This window comes from Primulina eburnea, chromosome 14 (genome assembly GCF_022965805.1).
Source record: "Primulina eburnea isolate SZY01 chromosome 14, ASM2296580v1, whole genome shotgun sequence".
NCBI classification, from domain to species: domain Eukaryota; kingdom Viridiplantae; phylum Streptophyta; class Magnoliopsida; order Lamiales; family Gesneriaceae; genus Primulina; species Primulina eburnea.
In genome coordinates this window covers 28,332,125-28,347,475 of record NC_133114.1, presented here as the reverse complement: position 1 = coordinate 28,347,475, position 15,351 = coordinate 28,332,125, and the positions used below count along the sequence as shown (strand labels likewise).

General features: G+C 36.2%; 3 protein-coding genes across 3 annotated transcripts; 1 reads left to right on the top strand and 2 right to left on the bottom strand.

The window, feature by feature from the left end:
* Positions 1 to 495: 495 nt before the first annotated feature.
* LOC140811310 (uncharacterized) lies at positions 496 to 1,516 on the bottom strand. Its single transcript, XM_073169173.1, has 2 exons — positions 922 to 1,516; positions 496 to 566 (listed from the first exon to the last, which is right to left on the bottom strand). The coding sequence occupies exons 1-2, from the start codon at positions 1,514 to 1,516 to the stop codon at positions 496 to 498; spliced, it is 666 nt and encodes a 221-aa protein (XP_073025274.1).
* Positions 1,517 to 9,393: 7,877 nt separating this feature from the next.
* Positions 9,394 to 13,022, bottom strand: LOC140811309 (uncharacterized). Its single transcript, XM_073169172.1, has 4 exons — positions 12,965 to 13,022; positions 12,206 to 12,278; positions 11,252 to 11,431; positions 9,394 to 10,480 (listed from the first exon to the last, which is right to left on the bottom strand). Exons 1-4 carry the CDS (start codon positions 13,020 to 13,022, stop codon positions 9,394 to 9,396), a joined length of 1,398 nt encoding a protein of 465 aa, XP_073025273.1.
* Positions 13,023 to 13,431: 409 nt separating this feature from the next.
* LOC140811652 (protein PROTON GRADIENT REGULATION 5, chloroplastic-like) lies at positions 13,432 to 14,588 on the top strand. The gene is made up of 2 exons (XM_073169682.1): positions 13,432 to 13,884; positions 14,325 to 14,588. Exons 1-2 carry the CDS (start codon positions 13,516 to 13,518, stop codon positions 14,427 to 14,429), a joined length of 474 nt encoding a protein of 157 aa, XP_073025783.1. The 5' UTR covers positions 13,432 to 13,515; the 3' UTR covers positions 14,430 to 14,588.
* Positions 14,589 to 15,351: the final 763 nt, after the last annotated feature.

Below are 15,351 nucleotides of genomic sequence, written 5' to 3'. Positions count from 1 at the left end.
AATTCTTTTATATTTCTTTTTCTTTTCTTTATTTATTTTTCGGAGAAATCTTTCAATCTTTCTTTTCGTTTCCTATTATATAATATATAATAATTCTTCCACATTTCATTTTTTGTTTCTTTCTTTATTTTTTGAGAAATCTTTCTTTTCGTTTCATTCTCTTTTATTTATTTATTTATTTATTTTTCTGCAAATCTTTCTTTACGTGTATAAAAAAAATTAATTGTAAAAGAATTATTATATTATTATATATTAGGAAACTTCGAATCTCAACCCTTTTTATCTCCAATCCATATCAATAAAATATATTTAAAAAAAATGTATTAACATGAGTAAATTAGTATTCTCCATATTAAAGATATGTCATATTTCTATTATTCTATTTTTTTAGACGAAGATAATATATCATATATCATCCCTAAGTAAGAAAAACACCTTCAATCCAAGACTTCGGATAATGGTTAGAAAGAGCAAATTGAGTGATACAATGAGCCACTAGGGTTTCGATTTTCCATGGTAGAAGTCATTGCCTGGACGGCCATGGAAGAATCCGATGAAACCAAAACCTGATCACAGGGCCGATCCTAACAATATTTGGGCCTGAGTCTAACTTTTAAAAAGAGGCCTCTGAATCATAATGCGTATGCATATTTTTTTTAGTTCCGTAGCAATTTTTCAAATTAAATCAATACGTTAAAGGCAATATAAAAATCTAAATGAATAAAAATATCAAACATGTGCAAAATGATCACTAAAAAACAACCCGCCTAACAGTTTTAGAGCTAAAAATACTAATCAAGTCTGTATAATCAAGTTGTTCAGCAATTTCTTTCTCAATCGATAACATAGCTAATCCATTCAATCTTTCTTGTGACATGGTTGATCGGAGAAAAGTTTTGATGAGCTTTAACTTTGAGAAACTTCGCTCTGCACTTGCTACTGTGACCGGGACAGTCAACAAGATTTTATAAGCAATATGAGCATTTGGAAAACATCCATCCATTTTCTTTAAGTAATTCACTACATCAATGGCCGATTTTGCTTCTCTTGGTAATGAGCACCGCAAGAATGTCAACTCCGAAAATAGATCATCCCCATTAATATCAGAACAACCCTTATGAGTCAAAGAATTTTCAAGATTTTTGCAAGACCCCAACAAAGTTTCATCGTCTGCATGTTGTAACCTCTCTAGATTGAACAAAAAACCAAATGTTTCTTCATATTTTTGAAACTGTTCAAATCGAGCTTTCATAGAAGAACGAGCTTGATCGATTATAAAGAGAAAGTAGTTAATTCGAAAAGATTCTGCAGCTGACTGTATCACTTCTTCACTGTTACTTTCACCAAATTGTTTCTTTCTTCGAATAACACGTTTCTCTCGAAATACAGCTTCAATACCCATCTCACATGCCATTTCTTTAGCTTCAACCATGGCCTTATCGTAACCATCTTCTCTAAATTCTTCAAGAAATAAAACAATTCCTCGTAAAAGTTTGATAGCAACATCAATATCCATATTTTCAGATTGAAGAAATTTGCTCACAGTGTTGATAGCATGCAACAATTTGTACCAAATTACCACACCAAGCAAGAATTCAAAATTCTCAAGTTCATATAACGCTAAGGACTCAGCTTCACTCTTCGTTTTGGGATCTTCACTATCATTTGCCAAGTCATACAAAGTGAAGAACCTAAAGGGGGGGTGAATAGGTTCTTTTAGGCCCTTTAGCGTTTTTAAAACGAGTTTGCAAAAATTGCAAGCGGAAGACTTGAGGGACAATCACAAATAAAATGAATGCGTAAAGTAAGTGCGTAAAATAAATGCGTAGTAAAGTAAATGCGTAAAGTAAAGAGGGATAGAGATGTTTATGGAAGTTCGACGAAGAATCGTCTACGTCTCCCCTTCTCGATGAGGATCGAGGTATCACTATATCGACTTGGCTTTAGGAGCTCCAAGCTAGCTTTTACAACCACGCCTCGATGCGTCTACTTGGCCTTGAGGGCTCCAAGGATAGCCACGAACTTTACAACCCACTCGAGAGTATTACTTTCACTCTTTTTCTACAACTCTTTTGATATTACAACTCTTTTAATCAACGCACACAAGAGATAGTAGAAAGCTTTGTAAGAGACAAGAGAGTGGAGTGGGATGATTGAAAATGCATCCTCAAAGGCCTATTTATACTAGTCTTGGACGCCAAGGTTCGGATCTTCTGTTTATGCTTCGGAACGTCCGATGTGATTGAAATCAATTTCCGTAATTTTGGGATGACTTCGGATCGTCCGTTCTTGACTTCGTAGGGTCCGAACATGCGCTTCGGATGGACCGATCAAACTTCGTATCTTCCGAACAGTTCTTTCAGACAGTGTGTGAACAGCTTCGGAAGGTCCGAACTCAAGTTCGTACCGTCCGAACATTCCCGCGTTTCCAGAGATTTGAAATCTTCAACACTTCGTAGCGTCCGATCATGTCCTTCGTAGCGTCCGAAATCTTACTCGATCAATCAGTCATATCAATTTGTCTCCGCATTGAAGTGATTTGATTGCTTGTGTTCGGAACGTCCGATCACGTCTTCGGAACGTCCGAACGCTCTCCTCGCAGCTTCCGAACAGCTTCTATTTTGCTTCTGAATTGCACAATTTCGGACCGTCCGAACCGAATGTCGGATCTTCCGAACGTAACCTGTTCTTAATTTCCTGCATGCCTCAATATAAAACATTAGTACATTTTTAATCCAAGTTTTGGTATCATCAAAACAAAAACTTTGGGATATGTTACAGCATTAAAAACATTAATCTCATCCTCGAGATTTGTATGCGTTTAAGGCGTAACAATCTCCCCCTTTTTGATGATCACAAAACTTGGTTAAAAATTGAGATAACAATAATCAACATAATCGAATTGTTATTAAATAACTCCCCCTTAATCAAATAACAAGTCTAAGAGGTTGAATTAAGGCGAATTTATTTAATAACCATTTAAAAGCAATTTTAACCAAATAAATTCTCCCCCTTTTTGTGATAAGCAAAAAGACATAAGCATAAAGAGAGACAAATAAACAGGTAAAATATCCACTAATAAATGCAAGTCTTTTATACAATGATGCATAAAGATAAAATAAAAAATAACAAAAACATAAGCTAAGAATCCGCATCCCGCGACTCTGCCAAGATGAGGAACACCAAGAAAAAAAAAATATTTAGCACATAAATGAATGTTGAGCCATAATTATGGATAAATACAATTAATTTGTATTATCCGACATTATAATGCTCACATTAATAATACTCCCCCTCAATTTAACAAATATGTACGAGAGTATTCGACTAGTGTTTACAACTCAATCATGCCAAGTTCACCACGCAAACGAGTAAAAGTAGATTCATCTAGTGGTTTTGTAAAAATATCAGCAATTTGATTCTTGGTGTCAACATAGTGAAGTTCAACATCATTTTGCTCAATGTGATCACGAATGAAATGATGTCGAATGTCAATATGTTTAGTACGAGAATGTTGAACTGGATTCTTTGTTAGACATATGGTGCTTGTATTATCACAAAAGATTGGAATTTTTGAAAAAGTAACACCATAGTCGAGTAATTGATACTTCATCCAAAGAATTTGTGCACAACAACTACCGGCAGCCATATACTCGGCCTCGGTCGTTGAAAGTGCAACACAGTTTTGCTTTTTAGAAAACCATGACACCAAGCAATTTCCCAAAAAGAAACAAGTTCCACTAGTGCTCTTTCTATCCACCTTATATCCTCCAAAGTCGGCATCACAGTAAGCTTTTAAATCGAAAAATGAGTTCTTAGAATACCATAATCCGAGATTTGGAGTATTTGAAAGATATTTGAAAATGCGTTTTAAGGCGAATAAGTGTGATTCCTTTGGACATGATTGAAATCGTGCACACAAGCAAACACTAAACATAATGTCAGGTCTACTAGCAGTCGCATAGAGTAGGGAGCCAATCATGCTACGAAATAACTTTTGGTCAACAGGTTTACCTCCCTCATCTTTGTCGAGTCTGACTGTCGTGCTCATAGGTGTGGATGAGGCTTTGGAAGACTCCATCCCAAACTTTTTTAGCATCTCCTTGATGTACTTCCCTTGGTTGACAAAGAAACCATCCTTGCATTGCTTGATTTGGAGACCAAGGAAGTAGTTGAGTTCGCCCATCATGCTCATCTCAAAGTGATCCTGCATAAGCTTAGAAAAATCTCTACACAAGTGTTCATTAGTAGCACCAAAAATAATATCATCTACATATATTTGTACTATCAGCAAATCATTATTTTTAGTCAAGGTAAATAAGGTAATATCAACTTTACCCCTACAAAAACCATTAGACAGCAAAAAGGTAGATAATTTCTCATACCAAGCTCTAGGAGCTTGTTTCAAACCATACAAAGCCTTATCAAGTTTATACACATAATCAGATAAGTGCACATCTTCAAAACCAATAGGTTGCTCAACATACACTTCTTCTTTCAAATCACCATTAAGAAAAGCACTTTTAACATCCATTTGAAACAATTTAAAGTCTCTAGAGCAAGCAAAAGCAAGTAGCATGCGAATGGATTCTAGTCTAGCAACAGGGGCATAAGTCTCATCATAATCAATTCCCTCTTCTTGACTATATCCTTTAGCTACTAGCCTAGCTTTATTTCTAGTGATTGTACCATGCTCATCTAACTTGTTCCTAAATACCCATTTAGTTCCTATGACAGGTCTATCAGTGGGTCTAGGTACAAGATTCCAAACTTTATTCCTTCTAAATTCATTTAGTTCATCTTGCATAGCAATAATCCAAGAATCATCAAGTAAAGCTTCTTCTATGTTCTTAGGCTCTATGTGAGAAAGAAAAGCAAGATAATTGCACATATTAGAAGAGCGAGTAGATACTCCCTTCGATGGGCTACCAATGATGAGGTCCATGGGATGATCCTTGTGTGTAGTCCACTCTTTCGGAAGAGGTGCGTCCTCTTGATCTTTAGGAACATTATCTAGGCTTGTGGACTCCAACTTTTTGCCAAGGATATCTATATCATCATCATCAGAAACAACAGTTCTAGGCAAGCAAGGGTTAGTTTCATCAAATATGACATGAATAGATTCTTCAACTAGTAAAGTACGTTTATTAAAGACTCTATATGCTTTGCTAGAAGTAGAGTAACCAAGAAAGATACCTTTGTCCGATTTAGCATCGAACTTACCCAGGTTGTCCTTACCATTGTTGTGGATGAAGCATTTTGATCCAAAAGCGCGGAAGTAAGAAATGTTAGGCTTTCTCCCTCTCCATAGTTCGTATGGAGTTTTCTTGAGAATTGGCCTTATTGATACGCGATTGATGATGTAACAAGCAGAACTCATTGCTTCAGCCCAAAAATATTTTGGTAGAGAATGCTCACATAGCATGGTCCTTGCAATCTCTACTAGGGTCCTATTCTTCCTCTCAACGACACCGTTTTGTTGAGGAGTTCTAGGACAAGAAAAATTGTGACCAATGCCTTTGCTTTGACAAAAAATTGAAAAATTTTCATTTTGAAATTCCGTTCCGTGGTCACTACGGATTTGTTTGATCAAAAGATTTTTCTCATTTTCAACCTTTTTGACAAAAATTTTGAAATGATCAAAGGCATCATTTTTGTGGGCTAAAAACAATGTCCAAGTAAAACGTGAAAAATCATCTACAATGACAAAAGCATAAGATTTTCCTCCTAGACTAGTTGTCCTCGAGGGACCACATAAATCTAGGTGAAGTAATTCAAGGGGCATAGAAGTGGATACAAAATTTTTATTTTTAAAAGATTCCTTTGTGTGTTTACCAAGTTGACAAGCATCACAAAAAGAATCTAATTTTAAATTCAGCTTTGGCATTCCGGAAACTAGGTCAAGTTTTAAAAGTTTTTCTATGGTGCTCATCCCAACATGACCAAGTCGTCTATGCCAAAGAATGTTGTCATCAACATTTAATGTTACAAGGCTTTTTATTTTTGAAAAAGATGAAATCTTTAAATCGACCTTGTAAACATTTTCACTTCTATAACCTTTGAAACTAATGGTTTTGTCAGTTGTGAGTGATACAGTGCAATCGTGTGGTGTGAATTTGACTTCATAACCCCTATCGCACAATTGACTAATGCTTAGGAGGTTATGTTTAAGCCCTTTCACAAGAAGTACATCATCAATAATAGTAGAGTTAGATATACCTATTGAGCCGATGCCTTCTATGATCCCTTTGCTGTTGTCTCCGAAGGTCACCGATCCTTTTTCTTTTGGTCGAATGGATTGTAGCAGCTTCTTTTCTCCCGTCATGTGTCGAGAGCATCCACTGTCAAGATACCAAGTGCTCGATGACTTGTCTCCCCTTTGTCCCTACAAGGTTGAGATACAGTTTGATAGTTGGTACCCGTTTCTTTGGGTCCTTTGGGGTTAGTAGTAGTTGGGGATTTGGGGATCCATTTCCAATAACTATTCTTGTTGTGTTGGTGTCTAAGTTTCTTGCATTTAGGTCTTATGTGGCCTATCTTACAACAGTAAGTACATGTTGGTGGTGTTCTTGGTTTTGCCTTTGCGATAAGACTAGCGAAGTTGACTGATTTCTTTTCATATCCTAGACCTCCTTTGTCGAAGTTACACCTTTGCATGCTCAAGAGGTTTTCTAGTTTACCGCTACTCACATTGAACTTGTTGAAGGCTTTCTCTAAGTCTCTTAGGTTTGTCTTGAGCTTAGTGTTGTCATGCATCCTAGCTTCTAGTTCAGTTTTAAGTTGCTTATTCTCATTTCTAAGTGACTTAGCCTTATTGTACATACTAGTGTAAGCGGAGAGTAATTCATCGTAAGAGGGTACCTCGTCGTCATCCGAGTCGGTCAGATGATCTTCCTTCGCCATGAAGCATAGGGTAGACTCCTCTTCGTTGTCGCTGTCGCTCCACGTGGCTAGAAGGGCCTTTTTCTTGTCTTTGCCGGCCTTCTTCTTGGAGGGACACTCGTTTGCATAGTGACCCTTTTGTTGACAGTTGTAGCAGGTCACTTCCTTCTCAAACTTTTTGTCTTTCTTGTTGAAGTTGGAACTCCGCATGAATCTTTTGAACTTTCTAGTGAGGAGTGCCATTTCTTCATCGTCGCTATCTTCAAGTTGACTGGTCAAGGCGATCCCTTTCGCCTTTACTTTGTCGTCATCTTTCTTTGTCTCCTTCCGGGTAGATACTTCAAGTTCATGGGTCTTTAGGGTCCCATGAAGTTGATCAAGGTCGTAGGATGCCGCATCTCCCTTGTTGGATTCAATGATAGCCGTGCGCTTTGCATCCCATTCCGCCGGTAATGCTCGAAGGGCTCTCCTCCACACTTGTTTAGTTGGGTAGTTCTCACCAAGTTGGGCAAGCTCATTGATGATTTGGGTGAGCCGCCGGAACATGGTGTCGATATCCTCCTTGGGTTCCATCTCAAAGGTCTCGTACTTGAGTTGGAGAAGGTCTATCTTCGTTTCTTTGACTTGATTGGTTCCCTCGTGGCAAATCTCCAATTTGTCCCAAATCTCTTTGGCGGAGGTGCAAGCCGAGATTCGGTTGTATTCATTCATATCTAGAGAACAATGAAGAATATTCATAGCTTTAGCATTTTGAGAGATAAGTTTCATATCGTCCTTGGTGAAGTCATCCATTCCCTTAGGAATTTCCTTATTATCCACCGTTTTCATGGGGATATAGGGACCTTTCACCGTTATTTTTCAAAGGTCGTAATCGACGGATTGGATGTATAGAGATATTCTATTTTTCCAATATCCGTAATTTGTACCATTGAAAAGAGGGGGACGATTTGTGGATTGTCCTTGGGCATACTCGCTTGCTAGATTGGCCATTTTAAAAGATTTTGAAAAACCTTGCTCTGATACCACTTGAAGAACCTAAAGGGGGGGTGAATAGGTTCTTTTAGGCCCTTTAGCGTTTTTAAAACGAGTTTGCAAAAATTGCAAGCGGAAGACTTGAGGGACAATCACAAATAAAATGAATGCGTAAAGTAAGTGCGTAAAATAAATGCGTAGTAAAGTAAATGCGTAAAGTAAAGAGGGATAGAGATGTTTATGGAAGTTCGACGAAGAATCGTCTACGTCTCCCCTTCTCGATGAGGATCGAGGTATCACTATATCGACTTGGCTTTAGGAGCTCCAAGCTAGCTTTTACAACCACGCCTCGATGCGTCTACTTGGCCTTGAGGGCTCCAAGGATAGCCACGAACTTTACAACCCACTCGAGAGTATTACTTTCACTCTTTTTCTACAACTCTTTTGATATTACAACTCTTTTAATCAACGCACACAAGAGATAGTAGAAAGCTTTGTAAGAGACAAGAGAGTGGAGTGGGATGATTGAAAATGCATCCTCAAAGGCCTATTTATACTAGTCTTGGACGCCAAGGTTCGGATCTTCTGTTTATGCTTCGGAACGTCCGATGTGATTGAAATCAATTTCCGTAATTTTGGGATGACTTCGGATCGTCCGTTCTTGACTTCGTAGGGTCCGAACATGCGCTTCGGATGGACCGATCAAACTTCGTATCTTCCGAACAGTTCTTTCAGACAGTGTGTGAACAGCTTCGGAAGGTCCGAACTCAAGTTCGTACCGTCCGAACATTCCCGCGTTTCCAGAGATTTGAAATCTTCAACACTTCGTAGCGTCCGATCATGTCCTTCGTAGCGTCCGAAATCTTACTCGATCAATCAGTCATATCAATTTGTCTCCGCATTGAAGTGATTTGATTGCTTGTGTTCGGAACGTCCGATCACGTCTTCGGAACGTCCGAACGCTCTCCTCGCAGCTTCCGAACAGCTTCTATTTTGCTTCTGAATTGCACAATTTCGGACCGTCCGAACCGAATGTCGGATCTTCCGAACGTAACCTGTTCTTAATTTCCTGCATGCCTCAATATAAAACATTAGTACATTTTTAATCCAAGTTTTGGTATCATCAAAACAAAAACTTTGGGATATGTTACAGCATTAAAAACATTAATCTCATCCTCGAGATTTGTATGCGTTTAAGGCGTAACACAAAGCATCTCTTATTTGTGCAATTTGCTCTTTTATAGGTTTAACACTCTCAACATGACTTTCCCATCGTGTTTGTGACAATGGCTTAACTGTCAAACCCTTCACGTGATCTTTGAAAATCTTCCACCGCTTGGTAGAAGAAGAGAACAATGTATAGATCCGTTGTATTACTCCAAAAAATGACATAGCCTTAGGACAACAATTCGCCATATCACACAAAGCTAAATTGAGACTATGACAACCACAAGGAGTATAAAAGGCTCTGGGATTCATTTCAAGTAACCTTTTTTGTACACCTTTATGCCTACCTTTCATATTAGATCCATTATCATATCATTGACCTCTAATATCATCAATATCAAGCTCAAGATTGACTAAAGCATTTTTAAGATGCATAAAAAGCCCAAGTCCCGAAGTATCATCAACATCTAAAAATTGCACCCAATATTCTTCTACTTTTGTGAAATTTTTTGAATCATTTAAACATCGTATGACAATGGACATTTGCTCTTTGTGACTGATATCAGGAGTACAATCTAATATGATCGAAAAATATTTTGCTTCTCTTACCTTTGCAAGTATTGTTTTTCTTACCTCGCTTGCCAACATCTGTATCAACTCATTTTGAATTCTGCAACCAAGATATGTAGTATAAGTCTCATGATCTTTAATCCGTCGGAGGTGCTCTTTCATTACTGGATCAAACTCTGCAATCATTTCAATCATTTGCAGAAACAAACCATTGTTTTCAACATAAAGTTTTTCACAACTTCCTCGAAATGCTAAGTTATTTTTCGCCAATCGTTGAACAACTGCGATTATCCTCTGTAACACTTGTTTCCAATGCTCTCTTTCTTTATTAATTTGTACTTGTACTCCTGCATCAATCACTTTATTTGTCTTCAATATTCTTTCCAATTGAAGCCAATTTGTCATACACTCCATATGCTCCTTACTCGCTTCATGATTTGCAAGACATCGACTCAAATTATGCCAATCATTGTATCCTTCATTAGCTAACTGACCATATCCAGTATTGGTGACTTGCTTCTTGAATAACTTACAGCAAAAACAAAAAATCTTGTTACAAGAAACTGAATATAATAGCCATCTTCTATCACTTTCCTCCCTGTTTGGCAAAATTCTCTTATAATGTGACACATTGAAATGCCTGTTAGCGCTATCTTTAGGAAACACATTTATGACATCTCTATTCGGACCTCTTTCTACTAAAAAAATTCTAACTTTTTGATCAATGTTGTCCCACTTTGCCGGATCATCAGACCAAGTTTCCTGATTCAAGTTCTCAGATTGAACAAACTCTTCATCTTTCTCATGATCATTGAATACATCCACATTGACAGACTCAATGACTTTTGTAGTATCAATCTCATTCTCATCCAATTCATTATCTTGTTCTCTGCTAATTGAATTCAATGTTTTCAAAACCGGACCGGACCGGCCAGTTGGACCGGTTCAACCGCGAACCGGTCTCCAGACCGGTCCGGACATAAATAAAAACCCGGAAAACGGGTTTAACCGAAAAAAACCGGTTAAAATCCGGTTCAACCGGGAAAACCGGACACCGGCCGGTCTTCAGGAACCGGCCGGGTCTGTGAAATTATAAAAAAAATTGCCCAGAGATCGGCGACGGTTATTTCAAAATCCGTCGCTATATAGCAACGGTTAAGAATAACTGTCGCTATTTAGCGACGGTTTTTTTCAAACCGTCGCTAAATAGCGACGGTTTTGACTAGACACTTTTTTTTTTTATAAGAAACTTGATGTTTACTACTTTTTTTATAATTAATCTTGATGTTTACTTGGACACTTAAACTTGGTCATCTCTATTTGGTTACTTTTTTTAATAAGAAACTTGATGTTTACTACTTTTTTTATAATTAATCTTGATGTTTACTTGGGCACTTAAACTTGGTCATCACTATTTAGTTACATGTTATGTGTAATTTGGATTTTTGAATTTGAAAAGTGATGTTTATTTTGATATTTGTTGTAATTTTCATCTTAAAAATTAAATAAAAACTATAAAAATATAAATAATCAATATTTTACTATTTTATATATTATATAAAATAAATAAAATATTAATTTTATTGATCCGGTTCGACCGTCCGGTCGAACCGGTTGAACCGGTTGAACCATTTTTTAAGGCTTGACCGGTTCGATTAACGGTCCGGTTATAAAAACACTGATTGAATTATCAACCGTGTCTTCAACCTCAGCAACTATGTTTTTGTTTGAAACAAAGTACTTGTTGATATCTCCGGCTTGACTTTGAATCATTTCTTCAATCTTTAGCTTTCTTTTTCTTTTTTGAGACCCAGACATGTACTTAGGAGGCATGATTAACCTAAGAATTCCAAAAAATAAAGAACAGACTGCATCAAGACCAATATGTTAAAGAAAGATAAAGAGAGAAACATCAGAAAATAAAAGAAACGAATAGATAAATAATATCAATAACAGCAAAAACTCGGGTTATATTCATTACATACTCCTACAAACGGATGAGTAATAATGATAAACAAATAATATGGTTAATATGAAACAGAAAAGACCGATTCTGGAACTCATGAATTGGTAGAAGTGAGATGGCATTACCAATGGGAAAAATTCATACCCTTGCCATCATTAAAGGTGCTTCTGTTGACCCTAGCTGAATATGTTTGGATCAATGATAATACATGCCACTTCACCTAAATAGAACTAACTTGGTGGCAGAGGGTTTCAAAATCAAATTCCCAAATGTTTTGGTTTAGACAAGATCTTATAAATTATTTTTCATCCATTTTGTATAAACAAACCAATTTCAGGGACAATTTGACACAAGGTGAGCAAAACGTGCCACTATACTAATGCAATGCGTTTTTTTATCTGAGAAGGCCTCCATTTCAAATTTCTTTTTATCGAAAACCCAACACAACAAGAAGCAAGACTCAATCAGAAATATCTTATGCTCTCCCTTCAGCATCAAATTCTTAATTATTGTAGACATCCTCAACAACCAATTATGTTTACGATAGCTGTGGTTTTCTCAGAACCTACATAAACATTAAGAAAATAAACTTAGAAACAGGAAGTTTATTGTCTTCTAGAAAACCTACATGAACAATTACGTAATCACCTTATCCACCACACAATATCTGGTTCACATCTTTTGAAGCACAAATCAACAACAAACAACAAAGACCCAATTGCTTGACAAAACATCACCAAAAAAATTATATCTAAAAAAATGAATATAAAAAACCGAAGGGTGAGGAGAGTGAATCATACAGTTTTGACTTCAAATTATTACTGTACATAACATTAATACACTTACAAGGATGAGGTTCGTGAGCAATTGATGCTGGAGAGTGGAGTCGAAGATTTAGAAAACCGAAGACGAAGGGTAGAAGCGTGGAGCGGTGAAAAGAAATTTTACAGACTTTTATTTTATATTTTATGGATTCTTTAAATTTTAATATTTATAAATTTAAAAAAAAACTTTTTTTTTATATATAATAAATTTTTTTTAACATTTTTGGGCCCTAAAAAAATATGGGCCTGAGTCAGTGGACTCTTAGGACTCTTAATAAGCACGGCCCTGCCTGATCAAAGCATGCACGTGAACGCCGCAAATCGAAGACCATGTTGAATAACGAAGAGCTCGGTAGATATAACAGAACACGGGCTACGAATACCACTAGCATACGCAGCTCTAACAAAACTTCAATGATCCCTTATCACAGCACCAACACTAGATCGAGCAACCTTTTTCCTCATCAAACCCAGCATCAATGTCCAACAACCAACAAACCATACTAGCTAGGGTAAACTGAAATGAAAAAATCATGTGTGACATGCTCACCTTATACTGTGTTAGCATGATAATCGAACTTACTATCATTGACCAAACACTTATCTACTCCATCAACTAGAACCTTTGAAGGATAATACATCTTTTCTGTTATCTTAAATATTGATTTATCATCTTTATATTATTTATAATCTATCATATCATTCACGAAAAAAACCAGTGAGTACGATATATATAGTAATATGTTTAATAAAATTATAACTATATTGGCAAATGAAGTAAAATATTATAATACAATTATGTGTTGCATGAAAAATTGGATGACTGCAAAAATGCTTATAGCTACATGTTACAAAGTAAAAAAAAAAAATGAAATCACATAATTTGATAGGTTTCATAATAGTATAATTGTTATTATAAACTAATAATACGTATGTGTGTGTGTGGAACCTTAAATAAATAAACTAATTAATATATATATATATATATATATATATATATATATATATATATATAAAAGGAAAAGAAAAATCTAAAGGCAACCAGTTGTGGCTCCGAATGAGACACCCAATCTCGTAAAAAACCAAAGGCTCACAGCTTCACACTGGAACTACTATAGTCCGTCCACTTAGGCTATGTTGTATCAAATAAACTCCACAAAAATACTCCAACACAAGATTTCTTCTCCAAGGGGAATCAAGCAGTTGCTAGCTTATTGTTGTTGTTCTTCTTCTTCAATGGCCTCCTGTTCAATTTGTAGTGCTTCTGCTTTTCTTGGAAGCTGGGGAATCTCCATTGCCGGGGAAGACCACGCCATCTTGCAGTCTAAGGCGTCGGCGGCCCATGTGAGAGTGGCGCCGCCGCCCTTTCGATTGCGGCCAATGATGAGGAATGTAAATGAAGGGAAGGGCCTGTTTGCTCCAATAGTCGTGGTGGCGCGTAACGTTATCGGGAAGAAGAGGTTCAATCAGCTAAGAGGCAAAGCCATTGCTCTACACTCCCAGGTACTCCAAATTAAAAACGTTTTTTCCTGGCTTAAAAAGTTGGTATTTGAAGAAATTCAGACTTGAATTATCTGGTGTAAAAAGTTATCATTATCAGTGTTCATTTAAAAATATTTTTTTAATATCAACAGTTATATCAAAATTAAGAATTTTAAAGATTATTTCTACAAGATTTTTTATGATTAATTTTTCGATTAGATAAGTTTCTTGTTATTTTAGAATTTAAATAAATTTTTAGATTTTTTAATTAAATAATACCATTATGTCATGAATTAATAATTCTACATTCCTCTTTATCAGATAGCGTAGATTATTATTAGAAGACGTGTCTAGATGTAATAATTCTAATTTTTTTTTCCTGAAAATCATTGCCTTATATATGGTTTAATCTATGCAAAACTGGGTTCAGCCACAATGGTAATTTTTGGTAGCATGTTCAGGTAATAACGGAGTTTTGCAAATCAATAGGAGCAGACGGAAAACAAAGGCAAGGATTGATTCGAATAGCCAAGAAAAATGGAGAAAAACTTGGGTTTCTTGCGTGATCATCATGATATACATGCCTTTTTTTTATGCGTATGTTTTAAATATTTCTTGGTATATACGTCGTCTCACGCTGTACAAGTATAACTAAAAAATGAGATGAATTAATGTACTGGGCATACTAAGATGAAAATACAGTAATCGATGGTTCATTCACACCAGAGACACTCATACAACTATATCAACTTCAAATGTATCATAAAAATATAGATTTTCTTCAAAAGAAATGCATACTATTTAATTATGAAAATTAGCATATCTAAATCAAGGTGATCGTCATTAAAGAGCTAGGCGTTCCTGTACGCCAGTGAAGAGTGCAGTAGAGGAGAAAGCCAAAGCCATAGCCTTTACATCCGTGATGTGCCATGACATGCTTTCTTGCGGCACTTCGTTGCACCCCTCATGATCGTCGTTTGTTCATGCTTCGAATATTAATGTTTTTAAATTCTTCTTGTTTTTTGAAAACCACTCAGTTTTTTTCACGACTTCTACTATTATTGGACAACACATCATGTTGTTTTTCTGTAACTTATTTGTCTAATTTGTTCAAAAACTTGTGCAGTTTCTTGATGGTTTATAGAAAAATTGTTGTGTTCTCATCTTCAGTTTTCTCACTCTTATTTGGTTTAACCTTTTAGATTCATTACTCATATTTAAACCATCCATCCGTACCCAAAAATGGGAATGTGAAGCTCCATGAAGTTAAGACTCAAGTGATCAAGGCGAAAAATTATTTGCAGTTCATATCGAGCGAATCTCTGTTTTGAAATTTAATTGTCTCCTATAAAATTAAATACGCAACAAAATAATTATACATGTACCTACATCACCTGAAGTGATACAATCCAACACTAGTCATTGGAGTTCGAATCTCTGCTGCAAATTTTTCTTTTTAAGTCGCGCAAGCCTGCATCGGTGAGACTC